We start from the raw sequence: 18620 nt of genomic DNA on the forward strand, positions 1-18620 counted from the left end.
CAGAATAAAAATGGGAGGGGCCTCTCTTCCAGCCTTGTGTCAGGTAGAAGACAAAAGGAGACTTTATGGAACAGAGTGGAGAGTTTAGAATGTTTTATATCATGTTTGAAGTCTGTTTGAATCCAAGGCTTCAGCTATGGAAGAAGCCAGAGTGTAATGCTGGGAGCCCCTCCATCACAGGCTCAGGCTGTGTGTTTGTGTGTGTGTGTGTGCACGCGCGCAAATAAGCCATATATCATAAAGACACCACAGTCTCTGCTGTGCCTCATTTCCAAAAGGAAACAGGAACCCTGGGCAACCACCTGGACCCCAGGAATCTTTTGCTGCTCAGAGATTGGTATGGCATGCAACACTGGTGTCAGAAGTAAGAGATGACACAGTGCCATCTAAAAAGCTTCCTCCCACCCCCAAGACGATTAAACCTAGAGTCTGAAATTACCTAACTGTACCACTGCCTACCATAGATCAGTAGTCCTATCTCTGCACTGGATGTGATTTGCATACCCAATAATTCTGATGTAGATTCTGAGCAATCCCCTACCTCTTGTTGTTCCTCTGCAGCTGCCACACATGCTTACCTCCTTCCATTCTGGAAGCACAGCTGAAAAAACACTGACTCAGTAACATGGGTCTGGACTGTAGAATGATAATCATGAATACGAATTAGGAAACCTTAACCTATAAACACTTGATGAAATGCATTCGGGTCTGGGGAAAGTGTGTGTGCAACTTTTGAGAAAAAAATAGTGGTTACAGGTGTCAAGCAGCAGACAATCCATTCTAAGGCTGCAGTCCGATATCCACTTATATTGGAATGTACCCAACTTAACTCAGTGGAACTTATTTTTGAGAAGACATCTCACTGTAATACCTCTCAAGAATGTACCCTAAAAGAGCAGAGGTCAGATCACAAGCAACTAAGCCCAGCCAACTAGTTTAGGAGGCATGATTTCAACGGGCTCCATAGCACATTTTTGTAGAGTATCGGGCTCAAGATTAAATAGCTTGTAGTTAGAGTGGTAGACCTTGGGGCCTCAAATTTCAGCCCCACCTTTCATTCATCGTAGTAGTGGCACCCCTGTGGCTCCGTGCCCAGTGCAACCGAATCGGTCGTGCCCCCTCAATCCACCTCTGTAATTAAGGTTGCCAATTTTTGTTGTTCATGAGTTTCTGCTTTTTTTTTTTTTTTTACTTCAACAGTACCATATTTGAAATTTAGCAGACATGAGAAACGCCATCACCCCCTGGTCCTTATTTCCATGCCCCCAAACCTGGTTTCTGTGGTGTAAATCAATGTGCTGTTAGAAGCGTATGTTAGCCTTTTGTTTTTTGGCGGGTTAGATTTGCAACCAACTATGCAACTATATACTTCATATGTGTTGCATTTGAAGCGCTGGTGTGTGTATGTGATTTACTTTTCAGCGCAATCCTAACCACGCCGACTCAAGAGGCAAATCCTATTGATATCCAATGGGACTTATTCCGTGTGTGGAGCTAGAATCGCATCCTTAGACCTTTTTTATGTAAATCCTTAAAAAGACACCCTTTACTTTTCACTCCTAAAGTTATATTTCACCCCCTTTGCTTTTTAGCGCCCATCAGGGGTGCGCAATCCTTCTGGAACCCCAAAATACAACCGCCTTAGTCCTCCAGTCGCTGAAGGAACAACTACGCATACTCCCCGCTCGGCTCTCTCGTCGCCGCTCTAGCCATTCGCTTCTCCTCATCTCCGAGGCTCGGCATCCTAGGCAACTTCTCTCTATGGTGCGGTGAGGTCATAGCATTGCGCCGGGGCGGATGCGACGCGCGGCGCTGAAACCATGGCGGCGGTGGACATACGAGGTAATGGAGACTGGATTCTTTTGCTTTACTGTATCTGCTTAGGCACCTTGTTTAAGGACAGGCCACTGACTCCCGGCTCCCTTCCCGCCCCGTGTGTCTCCATTTTGCCATCCATGTCCGCCAGGGCCCCTGAGGCAGATGCAGAAAGCAGGGTCGACAGGCGTCTGTCGTCTCCATAGGACTGGAAAGGAGGTAGTGGACGAAACCTTTGTGGGAGTCGCAGAATAAAAGTAATTCCAGTTATTTATTTATTTTTAAAGACGCAGTGGAATCAAGTGTCGTTGTCGTTTTTTTAAATAAGACTCCCAATAAGTCCTGCGCCCAAAGACATTGTAACATTTCGCCGATCTGCGGCTGAGATTAGAAGCGATATTAGTGGCTTTGGGGCTTTTGAAATTATAAACATTATTCTGTTGTCGAGAGAGTAGACAAAACAAGGAAAGGAAAGACGCTAATAACATTACAACTCGGGATCACCTAATGAAATTGCCAGGAGGTTCAGGACAAATTCAAAAGAAACAGGTCTTTCATAGCGAATAACGTGTTCACTACTCCACACTGTGGCAATAGTCACCAGGTTCAGATGACTTCAAAAAAAGACTGAAACTGAATCAGAAAGGATTTCTGGGTTTGTACACTTCTCAGTTTTATTTCATTACATGAGGACTATATATATCCTTGAGATTCTACCTAGAGTGGCATGTTGCCTGCAGTGTTATAAACTCAGATATATAAGTTAATTGCCGAATAGCACCTTAAACCTAGGTTATGGTTGCCGCAACAGAGTGTCTAGGTACCATTCCCCCCCCGGATGAGATTTATTGTTATTATTAATATCCATTTGCGACTAGTGCGGGTCCAATTATGACCATGTGGAGATATCTGGATGCCAAGTTGGCAACTGACATCTCCATTTGACTGCCTCCCCTTTCTTACGCAGGTAATCAAAAGAGCTTATTTATTACATTTATATCCCACCTCCCCCCCCTGCCAAGGAATACATGGTTTCCCCTGCTCCTCAGTTAATACCTACAACAACCCTGTGAGGTAGGTTAAGAGGCTGTGACTGGCCCAAGGTCACCCAGTGAGCTTCATGACTGAGTGGGGCTTTGAGCTGATCTCCCAGATCCTAGTCTAACACTCTAACCACAACACCACACTGGCTTCCTAGAGTGCTTCTGCTTTGGGGCAGGAATATAAATTAAGTAGGCAAATAAATATGGGGAAAGCAAAATGTCACTTAGAGAAGGATCTGAAATACTTTCCTTGAAGCTTGAATTTGTTCTTGTTCTGGATTTTTAAAAAGTGTTTTAGTGTGTTGTAAACTACTTTGAGATTTTTTAAAAAATATAAAGCTGTATAGAAATGAAATGAATCATCATCTCCACGAGGGGCGGGGGATGGCACCTAAACATACCATTGTGGCAGTCACAACTCGGGTTTAAGGTACCATTTGGCGATTAGCTTATATATCTGATTTTCTAACACTGGGTGGGACACCAATGGGGTGGGATGGCATGTTCCCATTTTGCATCATTTTTTGTTATAAGAATAACCTGAAGTGCAGACAACTTTGAGGCATTAAGCTTAATGTTTATTTTTGAAATGATTAAAACTGAATTTCTGACACCTCAAAGAAGAAGAGAATGATTACATTCGTACCTTGGAAGTCAAACAGAATCTGTTCCAGAAGTCTGTTCAACTTCCAAAATGTCTGGAAACCAAGGTGCTGCTTCTGATTGGGTGCAGGAAGCTCCTGCATCCACTCGGAAGCCATGGCAGACTTTTGGGTTCCAAAGAACATTTGCAAACCAGAAGACTCACTTCTGGATTTGCGGCGTTTGGGAGCCAAAACGTTCAACTTGCAAGGCGTTCAGGATCCAAGGTACGATTGTATTGATTAGGATTTCTTAGTCATTTTGAGTTGGCTATACAGTGGTACCTCTGGATATGAACGGGATCCGTTCCGGAGTCCCGTTCACACCCTGAAGTAAATGTAAGACGCGACTGCACGTGCGCAGCTCGCGTTTTTGCCGCCTCCGTGCACGCGCGTGACGTCATTTTGTGCGGCTGCACATACGCGAGCAGCGAAATTCCGTTACTTCCGGGTCGCCGCGGAGCGCAACCCAAAAATATTCATCCCGAAGCTACTTCAACCCGAGGTATGACTGTACAGTCATACCTCATGTTACGTTTGCTTCAGGTTGAGCGTTTACAGGTTGCGTCCTGCGGCGACCCGGAAGTACTGGAAAGGGTTACTTCCAGGTTTCGGCGCTCGCGCATGCGCAGATACGCAAAATGACATCATGCGCAGAAGCGGTGAATCATGACCCGCGTGTGTGCAGACGTGGGTTGCATTCTTTTCAGGTTGTGAACGGGCCTAAGAAATGGATCCCGTTGGCAACCAGAGGTACCACTGTAGTTACTTTAAGAAGTATTTAGAAATAGCAGTCAAAGCTAGTCTTTTCAAGTCATTCTGTTTGACACTGATTTTTGCAGGTGTCATGCTAATATGTTGCTGAACCTCTACGCCTGCGAAATCAGCATATGGCAGTGGCTTCATGCCGTGCTGTATAGGTGGATATTTTCCACTGCAGGCAGATTCCTATTTTATTAATTAATTTCACAGGAAAGGTTCCATTGTTTCCACTGATATTCCCTAATGTGGGAATTCTTTCCCCTGTCTTGTATTGCACTTGAAGATAAAGGAGTGACTTTTTGAAGTGTTCCTGTATTTTAGTTTGTACTACAGTGGTACCTCGGGTTACATACGCTTCAGGTTACATATGCTTCAGGTTACAGACTCCGCTAACCCAGAAATAGTGCTTCAGGCTAAGAACTTTGCTTCAGGATGAGAACAGAAATTGTGCTCCAGCGGCGCAGCAGCAGCAGGATTAGCTAAAGTGGTGCTTCAGGTTAAGAACAGTTTCAGGTTAAGTACATACCTCCGGAACGAATTAAGTACTTAACCCCCAGGTACCACTGTATGGGTAGAAGCCCACAGTGAACAGATATACTAAAAAAATATTGAGGATAGGTATTGCTGAATCTGTGGCATCTGTGGTTTCATTAATTCCCACATTTTAATCTGCTTTTATGAAAGAAGGTAAATTGCTGCATTGAGAGAAACCTTTCTCTATAGCAGTAGAATGGAGCAAGGCACATTTACATAATAATAAGACCATCTCTTTGCTTGCCTCTGCTTTATGCAAGAGTTTGAGCAGCACATTGTTGATGCAGCAAATGTATTATTCATAGCCCTATTTATGCTGCATTAATCATGGTTTCCTAAGCATCTAGATATGCTTTCTATAAGATTGCTGAAACAATGTAAAGTGGTACTTCAGTTTTCGAACGTCTCCGTTGACGAACATTTCGGTTTACGAACGCTGTACACCTGGAAGTAAATGCTTCAGTTTTCAAACACACCTCAGAAGTTGAACATGCCACACGGCTTCGGCTGAGTGCAAGATCCTGAGGCCTAGCTGTCAACTGTTGAGTCCTGAGCACCCACGCAACACGGAGGTGATATTTGGGCTTATTTGGTGACTGTGCAATCAATCTGTGCTCATCTCATCTCAGGAGCTCTCTTGCAACCAATTTGTTTTTGTGACTGTGCAATCAATCTGTGTTCACTCAAACTTCCTCTCCAGTCAGACATGCACCTTAGAATAGTTGCAGTGGCAGTCCTGGGTTTGCATGTAGTATTGGTGGAAACATATTACTGTATGTTCCTGCATCATTTCTGACACTTCTGCATACCCTTTTATCTTGCACTATGGATTCATTTCCTGCATTGGAAGCAGTGTTGGAAACTCCCATTGTTCTAGGTGCTTTTTGCGAAAAAGAATTTCATTAGAGCAAGCAGTTTCTGAGCTCTGGGTGCAGTACTGCACCTAATATTTCAGATTAAAACTGCACAGTGGAAGGAAAGGAGGACCTTTTTCTGCTTCCCCACTTGAAGCTACTCTCTGAAGACTGGAGAAGAGACCCTCTTAAGAATATTAGGAGGGCAAGCAGGGGAAGCATGGCTTTGTTTTTTGCAGCCTTCAGATGAGGACTAGACCATGTGAAAAATGAATTTAAGATTTTAGCTTCAGTTCATTCATTTTCAGCTTTGTATTCCAGTTATAAAAATATGTGCCTAGATATTCCATTGTTGGGCCCATAATGTAGGTTTAAGGTGCCATTTAGCGCCTAGCTTTCATATCTCAGTTTCTAACACTGATTGGAAGTCAAGTGGAACTTCTGTGATTCCCACTGTGGTTTAAAATGGTTGTGCTTTGGCTCCAAACTTTCTTCATCCACTTTCTTAAGCATTGAGAAGTATCGCTACACTTGCCTTGCTGCAAACCCCATATCAAAGCCAGCACAGAGGACATGTTCTGCATATTAATTTAGTGCTTCCTCAAACCTTACTTTCTACATTACATTTTAAAAATAACTGTTTCACCTTTAAAACTTGCGTGCTTCGTCCCTTCTTGAGACTTCCAGGTATAGGGCGGTATACAAATTCAGCAAACAACAGCAACAACAAAAGTTTTGTACAAAGTTGAGAGATTGACTACCCTTTAGAGAAAGTCTGCCAACTTCCTGGTGCTTGAAACCAGTTCCCCATAGAGCAGGTCCTTGGGGATCCTGCCATACTCTGAGCTCCAAGCACCCATTGAAGCAGGTGGATAGTGGTGGACCAGCATTTTATTGACCAGGGCTGCTCAGCTTAAGGTGGGCAGTAGCTGACTAGTGAGACACAATCTCTCACACTGATGAAGACTATCACTATTGTAACTATACTTGTGCTAACCATTCATTTCTCTTTCTCCTCCAGATAACCTCTTGGGAATTTCCTGGGTTGATAGTGCTTGGATTCCAATATTAAACAGTGGAAGTGTGTTGGATTATTTCTCAGAGCGTAGCAACCCATTCTATGATCGAACGTGCAACAATGAAATGGTCAAAATGCAAAGGCTATCGCTGGATCACCTAAAGTAAGTTACTGCTAGACATTGGTAAAGTAATCATATAAAACAGGAATAGGGAATGTTCAGCCTTACAGACCTGATTCATCCCAGCAGGTCTCCCTATTTGGTCCTATTTGTTTCAGGGACACCATGGCCAAGTGCTACAGCTCTCTTCATATATATGTTAGTTGGCATTGCCTGCAAGCCCTGTTCTCAAGCAGTTTCCAGTTTCCTGACAACCAACTGGCTGATGCGTGATTGGAAACTGCTGTGTGAAGCATTTTGCTAGCTCCTTTGCTTAGAGTGTGAGAAATAATGGCAAAGCTCCTAGTGCAGCTCTTTCCAAGTGCCCGACAGCCACCTGGTTGTCACGTGCTTTGGAAGCATTATGCAAGGGACTTAAACACCCACCAGTCACCTGATGTAATTATGACACCACATGATTGACAGAAGGATAGTCCAGCCCACCTTTCACAACTGGCCTGCTGGAGTGGGGAAAGAGGAGGGTCTGGGCTGTTGAGACTAAAAGTTTCCTCCTGCGGTTATAAAACAAGGTTTAGAATGGTAGTTGTCACCTGTGAAAAGTAAACACTACCAGCAATTGAAGTACTAAAGCCAGAGATGATAGAACTTTCCCCCTCTCTTTGTCCCTATTTTTCCTTGACAGCTGATTCACTTAAACTGCTTGCCCTGCCCTTTTCTATAAGCAGAAGACAATCACCCAATTTGTCTTATGCTATGGATGAAATATGGGTTCAGTGATTCTGGCTTATGTAAGATTAGAGAAATGCCTGTTAACTGGTGGTCTACTGAAAGTTTCTTATTCTGTTTTGAAATGGTAGATGTTGAATGACTAAGATACTGTGTGTCAAAAGTGATTAAAGCATTTACATTTGTAATCTATTTTGTTCCATGCAAATGAGAAATTGACAACCTTCCTGTTGATTATAGAATGCTCTGCAACACAGTTGTCTGCATATTTTAACATCAACTAAAGTTGGAGCTATAAAAGATTGCTTTAATTAATGTTAAATTAAAATTCATTTCAAGATGAACAATATCATAACTGTTTCAGATAATTTTTTCTATTGCTGTTAAAGGATAGCTTTATTAAGTATATTCAAAATAAACAATGAACAAATATATTTATTGGGAAAGACATACTAATGAGCCCAAGGAAGCAAGCACTGTTTCTTTTTTTACATTGGATAAAGAGCCTAGACAGTAATTTAAGTGGTCTCATTAGTAAGCAGTTACCTTGAAATCTCCTTTGTCTTTTATCTCTATTTGCTCTGAAAATGCTGTACAATAAGATAACTCTTTTATTTTTGAATATTCTGAAATTTCCTAATGAAGTCCTTGTTAGTACAATTTGTGGCTGCGATCCTTTATAGTGTTGCACTTCCAAACCTGCAGAGATTCAGAATCCAATAACCACACTAATCAAATCCAAATATGAACACTTGATTTTAAATCATCCTATGGTTCTGTGGGTTAAACCACAGAGCCTAGGGCTTGCAGATCAGAAGGTCGGCGGTTTGAATCCCCGCGACGGGGTGAGCTCCTGTTGCTCGGTCCCTGCTCCTGCCAACCTAGCAGTTCTGAAGCACGAAGTGCAAGTAGGTAAATGGTGTTTCCGTGCGCTACTCTGGTTCACCAGAAGTGGCTTAGTCATGCTGGCCACATGACCCGGAACCTGTATGCTGGCTCCCTCAGCCAGTAAAGCGAGATGAGCGCCGCAACCCCAGTCATCTGCGACCGGACCTAACGGTCAGGGGTCCCTTCACCTATGGTGATGTTAAGCTATCGGTGAATTTGGTGGGAGTCCAGCTGGTGACAAATTTATTAAGGACAGCAGTATGAAACCCGATAGATTTAGAGCAAATAGATCCATCAGGTGACTGTCAGAAAATTACTAGGATCTAGGACAAGTTATTACATGATTTGGTCCAAGAGGGGCACACTTGGAAGTGTGCACTAGATGACCCTTTGGGTCTCTCCTAATTCTGTAATACTATGATTCTATAGGTGTGATCAGTCAGCGGGAGACTTGTACTTTCAGTTGGCTTCTTTAGCCTCTACAATAAATAGTGGTCTTATCTCCTTGTTCAGTCTTGTCTTTATTCTTTCAGTCAAATGGTTGGAGTGGAATATATCCTTTTACATGCACAAGAGCCAATTCTCTTCATTATTCGTAAGCAGCAAAGACAGAGTCCGACGCATGGTAAGGATTTGCACAGTATTTTGTGGAGGACAAGATGGAAACAAATAACAAAACAAAAAAAGGATGGGTACGTTGCTTCCCTGTGCAGATGCAGTGCTCACATACAGAGGAATCTTCACAGGGCTAAGCAAATCTATGTTCTCCAACCTCCCCTCAGTGCACATACAGGAAGTGATTTGTTGTTTTTAAAGAACAAGGGGTCTCTGCATATCCCCATCCAGGCTTTCTGTTCTGCTTGATCAAGTGAAGCTCTCATATCTTGAGCAAACGGGGAGGAATCTGGGCATACAGAAGGTGCATATTCTACCTCCAATTCCTCATATCAGCTTGTGGCTTTTTTGGGGGGCAGAGGGATGGACAGAAATGAGAATCCTGTGTTTAGTGCTGTGCCCACACAGGAAAGGATCATAGCCTATGCATACTTCTGAATGCTCCACCTGCTTTTGTTTTCCTGTTCACAGAAGCATAGGCAGAAATGTTAGCTCCCAGAATTCATGTTGCAGTTACATTTTCTTCCTGAATTTTGCTTTATGGTCTAATTTCCTTTTTGAAATAGTAAAAGAATGCCCTCTTGTGGCAAAAGGCAAATAGTGCTGGTAAAAACATGCCTATTTGCCGTCCTATGTTTTTAGCAGTGTTGATGACTTGTTATAACTATGTATTGCTTGTCATGTATAATCTCTGTATGTAAAGAGGAGTAATTCCTCCCCACTGAGCAATAAGCCACTGCATAGTCAATCTTAAAAACAAAACCTGCAATATATAACTCAATATATAATTATAAATAAAAACCAGGTGATGTGACAACAAACAGAACAACTTCTGAATGCAGTTGTAAAATATCATTAATAATTTTTTGGAAGAGTAAGTTCTGTTTCACTAATGCATTAGAGTTCTTTGAGCGTGTCAGCAAGCATATAGATAGATGTGATCCAGTTGACACAGTGCATTTGGACTTTCAAAAAGTTTTAACAAAATACCTCACCCAAGACTCCTGAGTAAGCTTAGCTCCCATGGAATAGGAGGAAAGGACTTCTTGTGGATCAGGAATTGGTTAAGGTGCAGGAAGCAGAGAAGAATGGACAGTTCTCTGAATGAAGATATCTAGAAAGTAGAGTCCCCCAAGAATCAGTATTGGAATCTAAACTTCTTAAGTTGTTTATGAATGACCCAGAGTTAGGGTGAGCAGTGAGGAGGCCAGGTTGCTGATGGTACAAAACAGCTTAAGGTCATTAAAACAGAAAGGGAATTCAGAGAGCTCCAAAAGGACCTCTCCAAGCTGAGCGAATGGGCAGTAAAATGGCAAATGCATTTCAGTGTAAACAAGTGCAGCCTGGAGAGCAGTACAGCAGCAATTTCCCATCTCATATACTGTGACTGAGTGAAAGTAAAAGCCAGATATAAAATAACATTAAAATTCATTTTACAAGTGCACACTCTCAGATATAAACAAACCTGAAGGTCTGTAGTCTGCAGGGATAAGATCCAGACACAGATGCAGGTTTCTTTTCCTTTTCCTAGTGAACATTTGCATGTTTCATTTAAAGACTCCCCAGGTGTTCAGAAAAATGTAAGAAAAGTAACAGGACTTACAAGTAACTTACAATAAGGTAACTTACAATAAGGACTACATGCACACAAAGCAGTCCTGTAGGAACATAATGTTTGAAACCATTAAGCAGTCATTTCATTTTTTTCATTTTTTTCTATAGTTTTACAGCTTGTATCTTCTGTTTAAAAATTCTCTTAGGGCAGGGGATAGTGCAATCGCATAATAAAAGAAATAATAAAAATACCCATAAGTAACAAGGATAAAAGAACAAAAGCAAAATGCAGCATGGCAATATTGCCAAGAGCAGACTAAAAAAAGTAGATTTTTTAAAGGTCTAGGGAAAATAAAAAGGTATTTTAATAAAAAGGTAAAGGCATGAAAAGACACCATGTATCTTCACCATGTAGGAGATCTTGGAGACAATATTAACATGGACGGGTATGTGATGAAAGCATAGCAGAGGGCTACCGTAGGTGGATGTTTTCCCTTTAAAAAAATGGGAGGGACACACACACTAAACACAGGGAGGAATACTCCTCTCCCTTGTTCTCGATATACAGCTCAGGTTGAGGCTTGCCTGTACAGTCGTACCTTGTTTTGCAACCAGGATGCATTCCGGAGGCTCTGCCGCTAGCCAAAAAGACGCAGGGCAAAGCGCCGTGCCTGCGCACGTGCACAGAACAGTTTGCACTTCTGTGCATGTGCAAAGTGCGATTTAGCGCTTCTGCGCATGCGCAACTTGCAAACCCAGAAGTAACCCGTTCCGGTAATTCCGGGTTTGCCGCGGACGTTTGCCAGAATGGACGCTAGACGAGGCGGACATTCATGGAGGTATTACTGTACAGTCTCAAAATGTTTTCTTTCCCATGTTATTTTGCTCAAGTGTTGGGCTGGCAATAAAGCATGAGGAGAAAGGCATTCAATCCCGTCCCGTCCCCGTTCCCTCCGGCTTTCTTCATGTTTTAATCATGGGTTGAGATTTGCTCTAACCATTGAGTTTTTCTCCCCAATACTTGCTTCAAAAGTAAAAAAAAGTGGAAGAAGACTGAGCCCCCCACAAACTGAGCCCCACTGGGCCATGTGTGTGTGATCCACATATGAGAGAAATTAGGCACTCTGCTTGATTTGGGATAGTAGGCTTGAATGTCCCATGACCGATGTACCAAAGACACTTGCAATGACAGTTGTTCATCTAGTGTTTTGGTAGCTGGACTAATGTTGTGCTTTTCTTTTATAGTTACCCCACTGGCTGATTATTACATTATTGCTGGAGTGATTTATCAGGCCCCTGACTTGGGGTCAGTTGTAAACTCCAGAGTGGTAAGTCTCTGTCCTGTATTCTTATAATGAAGGTATTAGCAATGCAAGTGCTTTGGGGTTTTTTCCCCTTGTTTGTCCTCAGGTTTGGGGGCAAAATGTGTGAAAAAAGGATCTCCACCTTTTGTGAAAAATGTATGTGTTGTAGGAAGTAAGAAGATTTACTGTTGTTCTGGACTGTTGACTTTTGAATGGTGCCTTGTTCTTAAGTTTAAGGTTGAATATGCCCTGTATCAGAATAGGTTTCCCCCCCTTAGAGGGAGTGTTCCCAAAGTGGGGTACCACATCTCAGAAGGCCCCCTCAATGGTTACCAACTACCTAACTTCAGAAGATGGAGATATTTGATCCCTGAAGATGTATATGTAGTAGAGAAATTACTTCTGAGCATGTGCTGACTACCTTGCATTTACTCCATGTGTTCCCACCTCCTAAGTGAAAGATCTGGCTCAATGGTATTATTCAATCCCCCTCCCAATCTTCCAGCCTCTGTGCATGAAGGTACAGGGAGATTCCACCCCAAACTCAGAGTACTGGACTACCTATGTATAATGGCATTTATTTTGTGAGTTGGCTGGCTAAAATATAGCACAATGTGGGAAATCATGTATCTTGTTACAAACTTATTTTTTTCAAGCTCAGTGCAGTACATGGAATCCAGTCAGCTTTTGAAGAAGCCATGTCCTACTGCCGCTATCACCCTTCGAAAGGCTATTGGTGGCATTTCAAAGATCAAGAGGAACGAGGTAGCATTCTAGGCTTTAAAATACATGCTCTTTCTCCTTTGATAGAAATTGTGGGCTTGGGCTTGGTGTGTTGACTTCTCTGAAATGCCTGTCTGTTCTGCTGGTTTAAAAATGAATGAATGAATGAATGAATGAATGAATGTACCACAGGAGTTGGAAAGAGTTAAAACATTCCAGAAAAGTAATGGTGTCAACACAGTGTCATTTTAGGTGTCTGGGCATGTAGGATGGGGCACTGTTGGTGGAAGTGAAAGCTTACATTAATTTAATTCTGCAGGGATACCAAATCAATTGAAGGAGCTTAGGGAAGATATAAAGTAAGCAGAAGGGAGAAACCTTTCTGGAAAGTTGTAGAAAATTAAATGTTAACTTCTGCTGCAAAACTAACCAACCAAAGAAGACAAGAAGCTTTATTTTGTAAATGAAGAATGGACAGATAAAAGAAAGTTAAAAGTTTATGTTCTGATGGGATGCTTCATTACAATCTCTAAATTATTTTCAGATAAAGCCAAACCCAAAGCCAAAAAAAAGGAAGAACCAAGTTCCATTTTCCAGAGACAACGTGTAGATGCATTACTCCTAGATCTGAGGCAAAAATTTCCCCCGAAGTTTGTGCAGGTATTAATTGGGCTAACACTTTAACTGATAATACAGTGGTACCTCGGGTTACAAACACCTTGGGTTACAAATACTTCGGGTTACAGACTCCGCTAACCTGGAAGTAGTACCTCGGGTTAAGAACTTTACCTCAGGATGAGAACAAAAATTGTGCGCTGGCAGCAGCAGGAGGCCCCATTAGCTAAAGTGGTACCTCAGGTTAAGAACTGTTTCAGGTTAAGAATGGACCTCCGGAACGAATTAAGTTCGTAACCAGAGGTACCACTGTACATCAATTGGATGTATTAAGGTTATGTACTGTAGGTGTTAGAGCTGTCATTCAAGCCTAAAGGTTGGCATCTGTTATGGTTGGCATCTTCAACCTATTTATTTATTGAATTTATATACTGCCCTATACCCGGGGGCATCTCTTGTTAGCTGGTTTCATGTGTTACTTGATTTTTAAAAGTGTGATTATTAAAAGTGATATAATTTGACTTTCCTGTGCAAATATGTAATTTGGAAATCTCTTGTGTAATGAAAGCCATTGCACAAGGCTATAGATTTGGCTTCTGCAAGATTAAGTTCTGCCTCAAAAACCTATTATTTGAGAGTGTCAACAAGCATATACATACACAGAAGTTGTCTAATTGACATGCTGTACTTAATTTTTTTTAATAAAAAAAAATCAACTAAATGGTTTTTTATATAGGGCAGCAGTTCTTAGTAGGACAATAGCAAGATCATGCCAAAGCCAGATGCATGTATTTTTTTATTAGTGACTGTTTTTCTTTTTCCTCTTCTTCACAGCAAAAGTCTGGAGAAAAACCCATTCCAGGTGAGAATTCAGTCATTGTTTTTAAACAGAACTAAATCAAAAGACACTGCAGTTTTCTTTTCAGCTGAGGCTTATGGGAATATTGCCACTGTCTAAAGTCATGTTCACTATAGAGAGTGAGTAGGGGAAGAGAGAGCGAGGTTCCCTGTGCTGGGACCCTAAAAAATCACCACTTTATTTATAAACATTCTGGGTGCAGGAAACTGATTCTGTAGTATGAATAGAAAATCTGAATGCAGCAATTCAAGTTACTGCTTTATTCTGGCAGTTTTGCAATAGAAAACAATCTTACAGAAGAATCAGATATATAAAGCTGTTAGAATTAGATTTTCTTGGTTTTATTTTTCCAGTGGATCAGATCAAGAAGGAGCCAGAGCCAACCCCTGAAGCTACAAAACAAGAGGAGAAGGATACGGCTAAGATCATCCAACAGAGCACCAGCACCAAAGGACCGCCAGAGAAACGGATGAGACTGCAATGACAGAAGGGAAGATTATACTCTTAAACTACAATACAGCAAGGAAAGGAATGACAACTGCGTGGTGGACTTTTGATATTTCAAGGCTCTTTTCTTTTGAACTGTTTACAAACCTGTTAGCTGCAAACCTTTAGCTACATACAGGAAGAAATAGTTTGGCCGTTTCCCTATTTTAATATTGAAGGCTGTATTTCATCTAGTGTACCTAACCCCCAGTGTCATATCTTTGGCTAGAAACCTGTCCTCTTTTATTAAGCTTAGACCTTGGAAAAAGATGCTTCAGGAAAGACCATCAAGAAAAAACAAATGCAAAACTAGCTAATTCCTTGATCATTATCTTCATTTTACCCCTCTTTTTTACATGTACTACAGAATAACAAATGTGTGGCAGGATTATGTGAAGAAATGAGGACGTTATGCTTTGGGCTTTGAAGAAAGGTGTTGGCAGTAGATGAAAATATTTTCAAAACTGTTTTACAGAATCCATATAATTGGAAGTGAAATGTAGGCTGAAATTTCAAAATTTTCTTGGTAACTATCTCAGTAAATAACATAATTGGAACAATCACTCTCTTTATAAGCTTTTGAGTCCATAATGCTTTATATAGCGATAAAGTTTTACCTTTGTTAATTTTTCGTAACTGTACAGTGTAATGTTGAAATAAACTCAGGTACTCTGGTTTTTGAACTTACATATTAAATTTATTCCTGACTCTACCCCATATTACCCTCTAATTAAAGTTGGTGAGAGAATAAGTTGCACTTATCATCTCGGCCACATAATGAACTTACCATATTGTATTTGCCTGTTGTAATTTGACCTGTTTATTATGGTTAATGTCAGGGCAAGAAATAATATATAAAAAGTTGAGCCTTTTATGTAATTAGCATTGCCCCAGATACTGTATTTTTCGCTCCATAAGACACACTTTTTTCTTCCTAAAAAGTAAGGGGAAATGTCTATGCGTCTTATGGAGCAAATGTGTGGTCCCTGGAGCTGAATGACCCGAGTGCAGTGTGCGCCGTTGCCACACCCTCCTGGGTTGCCGACGGCCTCTCCTTTCCCCTGGGAAGGTTTGGGAGTGGTGAGCAAGCTGTGCGCTGTTGCCCCACACTCCTGGGCTGCTCTCTTTGAGAGAGGCTTTGCCAATGGACTCCCCTTTCCCCTGATGGCTCTGGGAATGTTGGCCGGAGGATGGTGAGAAGAGGCAGCTTCTGAGAGAGGGGAGGAAGAGGACGGAGAGGAGGGGGACCAAGAAGCGGGAAAGGAGGTAGGTTGCCGTGAGTGGAGAGTCATGGTAGAGTTCAAAGGAGAGGCATCAACGAAGGGGAGAAATTGCAGATGTTGGCTGAGGAGTTTGGGCAAAAGGGATAGAGAGGAGGAGGCTGGAAAAGGGGCCTGTGCTGCTTGGGGAGGGGGAGAAAAAAGTGGGGAGAAGGAAAGCCTCCCAAGCCTCCGCGGGAGGAGAGCGATCCCTGCAGAGGCTTAGGATGGAAGCTGTGGCCCGCCAACCATATGGCTGACGGGCACACAGCTTCCCTCCCAAGCCTCTGAGGGGATCGCTCTCCTGAGGAGGCTGTGATTCAGAATTTTTTTTTATTGTTTTCCTCTAAAAACTAGGTGTGTCTTATGGTCAGGTGTGTCTTATGGAGTGAAAAATACAGTAATAGGAAGATGGAGTATGAAGAATTACACTGGTGAGCTCCTTTTAAGTCAAATGAAGCCACAAACATTAAGTTGTCCAAATTAATGTTGCCGGCCCTGGTTCTACTGGCACAGTATTGATAGCTGCCTGGCTATGCAAATAGGACAAAGACAGTGATCAAAGCAGGTGACATCTCTAGATGTGCTGTACTACCTTACTGGTGGGACAATTTTTACTAGACAAAAAGTCAGGATAAATTTCTGCTACCTGCCTGCTGCATATCATAGAATTGTAGCGTTGGAAGGGACCACAAGGGTTATCTAGTCCAACCCCCTGCAATGCAAGAATCTCAGCTAAACTATCCTACAATCCTTGGATAAACATCCCGTTGGCTTTCAAAGAAGGAAAAACAGGTTCCATCTTCCAAAGTAGGTGTACCATCACCTTAATCCAAGGAGATTGGTGAGTTCATGTGTAACATTTGAAACTTTACATTATCTGGAATTTGCTGCTACTAAGCATGACATGCTAGGTGTCATATATATAGGAAAAAGTCCTAAGAGTCATTCCCACATACAGACTTCTGAATAAACTTGGCAGCCATGGAACAGGAGGACAGATTTTCTTCTGGACTGGTAAAATGTTGAAGAACAGGAAAGTTTTCACAAAAAATGAAACCCCACCCCCAAAAGGATCCTTATTAGAACTGGTGCTATTTAGTTTTCCAAGTTATCTACAATCAGGTGAGCAGTAGGTAGCCAGGCTTGCAGATGACACCAAAGTACAGAGAATGGTGAAAATCAGATTGTAAATGTTTGAGACAATGCCAGGCTGTCTGTGGGTGGGGTGGAGGGTGAGAGGGAAGAGAAATGTGGTTATGGCATTGGAGGAAATCCATTCTCTCCTTGTCCTTTCTCAACTCTGAAAACAAACAGGCAATTTGAGCACCTTTTAGATTGAAACTGAAGCTAAGCAGCTGGTCAGGAAAGAAGCAGAGCTTATTTTGAAAATAACCAAAGCCTTTTGAGCTAGAAACTGGAAAGTGTTCAATGTGCTTTTTTATATGATATGGCAGCTAAAATTACATATTAAAACAATTGCCAGAGCAGTAGCTGTGTTAGCAAAAGCAATGAAGAGGGGTTTTGGCATCTTAAAGACTAACACATTTTATTGTGGCATATGGAGTGTTTCAAAGTTAAGTGTTCAGCGTATCTCACATGGATGTAGAGAAGAGCACAGTTTAAATGGCTATAAATGATCAGAAAAAAATAGTTGCACCATATTCTGGAATAAGAAAGTGGGTAGATGGCTGACTGTATCTTCTCCTAATTTTCCTGAATTGTTCCGTTTCAGAGATTATCAAAATCTAACTTTCATAGACTGTTAATAGGGAGGTGTGAGCCTTGTGAGGAGGGAATGAGGAACCTGTTGCCCTCCAGATCTTGCTGGACTGCAATTCCCATTACTCCGTGCCAATGCAAACACTGATCAAGGAAGATGGGGGCTGCAATGAAACAACAGTTGAGAGTCCCAGGATCCCCCATGCCTGCAGGCTATTCTTATGATCGTACCCCCCAACTGAAATATTTAACTCTACATCCTCTCTGTCCCTCTCTCCTTTTTAGACTCACGATAACACCGAGAGGTAGATGGGTAGAGCGCGCGCAAGTGGTTCAGGGGCACTTCCAGCCGCTTCTCTCACGCAAGCATCCTTTCCCTCACACCTTGTCGCCCGCCGCGCCGTCGAGAGAGGTAAGCGAGGAGCGAGAGGCTCCCCGACCTCGAAGGCCACGGCGTTGCTCTAGCCGTCCAAGATGCTTCCCTCAGCGAAGGGCGCCTGCACACTTGTCGCCGGCGGGAGGCTTCGGGGCGGCCAGGCGAGGTTCCTTTCGCTAACCGTTTCTTAAAGGCCGAATGCCGCCCACCACCAAGGAGCTTAAATCTGTCATGCCCGCCGCCTTGGGAGCCGTTTGGACCCCGGCGGATTACACGCTTCCATTGGCGGCAAAATCACGGCTCCTCCTCCTCAGAGGCGACGACGCTGTTAGAGGAAAGGGCCAGAGGCGCCCTCGTGGGTTGCACCGCCTTCTTGGACCCACCGGCCGTCGGCTCCGTGTGCTTCGGCGCCCTCTCGGTTCATGCAGGCGCCACAGAGAGGCTTTTGTTATTTTTCGCGCCCACACCCTCCGAATAAACCCCTGAGGAGAAGGCGGAGAAACGAGGCGCGGGGAGCTTGTTCTTGGCACGGGAAAGCAGCGCGCGTGGGACAAAAAGCACCTGCTGAATTCCTCTCAGGGGAGCCTCGAGGGAGAGCGGCGCGGCGGCGGGAGAAGGGCGGCAAAATCAGGCCGAGCGCCCCGCCTGGAGGGGAAAAGCCAGGTAAGCCACTGTTTTGTTCTGGAACGGCGTCGTTTTCCCGGC

At 42.8% G+C, this 18620-nt stretch overlaps 3 protein-coding genes across 4 annotated transcripts in view; all 3 read left to right on the forward strand.

Annotated features, from left to right (window-relative positions):
• The window catches only part of LOC308463436 (uncharacterized protein), a gene marked incomplete at its 5' end in the record, with an annotated part of 341915 nt that overhangs the window by 277627 nt on the left and 45668 nt on the right, over positions 1 to 18620 (forward strand). The gene's annotated exons all lie outside the window — the stretch shown is intronic.
• MED6 (mediator complex subunit 6) lies at positions 1694 to 15245 on the forward strand. 2 transcript variants are annotated; one of them, XM_080996138.1, is made up of 8 exons: positions 1694 to 1842; positions 6671 to 6830; positions 8936 to 9027; positions 11817 to 11899; positions 12532 to 12640; positions 13143 to 13258; positions 14048 to 14075; positions 14426 to 15245. In XM_080996138.1, exons 1-8 carry the CDS (start codon positions 1821 to 1823, stop codon positions 14554 to 14556), a joined length of 741 nt encoding a protein of 246 aa, XP_080852264.1. In that variant the 5' UTR covers positions 1694 to 1820; the 3' UTR covers positions 14557 to 15245. The 2 variants fall into 2 exon arrangements, with proteins under 2 accessions (XP_080852264.1, XP_080852265.1); XM_080996139.1 differs by lacking the exon at positions 1694 to 1842 and adding an exon at positions 1874 to 2072.
• LOC308469293 (disintegrin and metalloproteinase domain-containing protein 20-like) overlaps positions 15376 to 18620 on the forward strand; it is a 40466-nt gene continuing 37221 nt past the window's right edge. The window contains exon 1 of the mRNA XM_080991507.1: positions 15376 to 18578. The gene's annotated coding sequence lies outside the window, so the exon portion shown is untranslated. The remainder of the gene's footprint in view (positions 18579 to 18620) is intronic.

The sequence above is a fragment of the Podarcis pityusensis genome, assembly GCF_964106645.2.
Source record: "Podarcis pityusensis genome assembly, chromosome: 1".
Lineage (NCBI taxonomy): Eukaryota > Metazoa > Chordata > Lepidosauria > Squamata > Lacertidae > Podarcis > Podarcis pityusensis.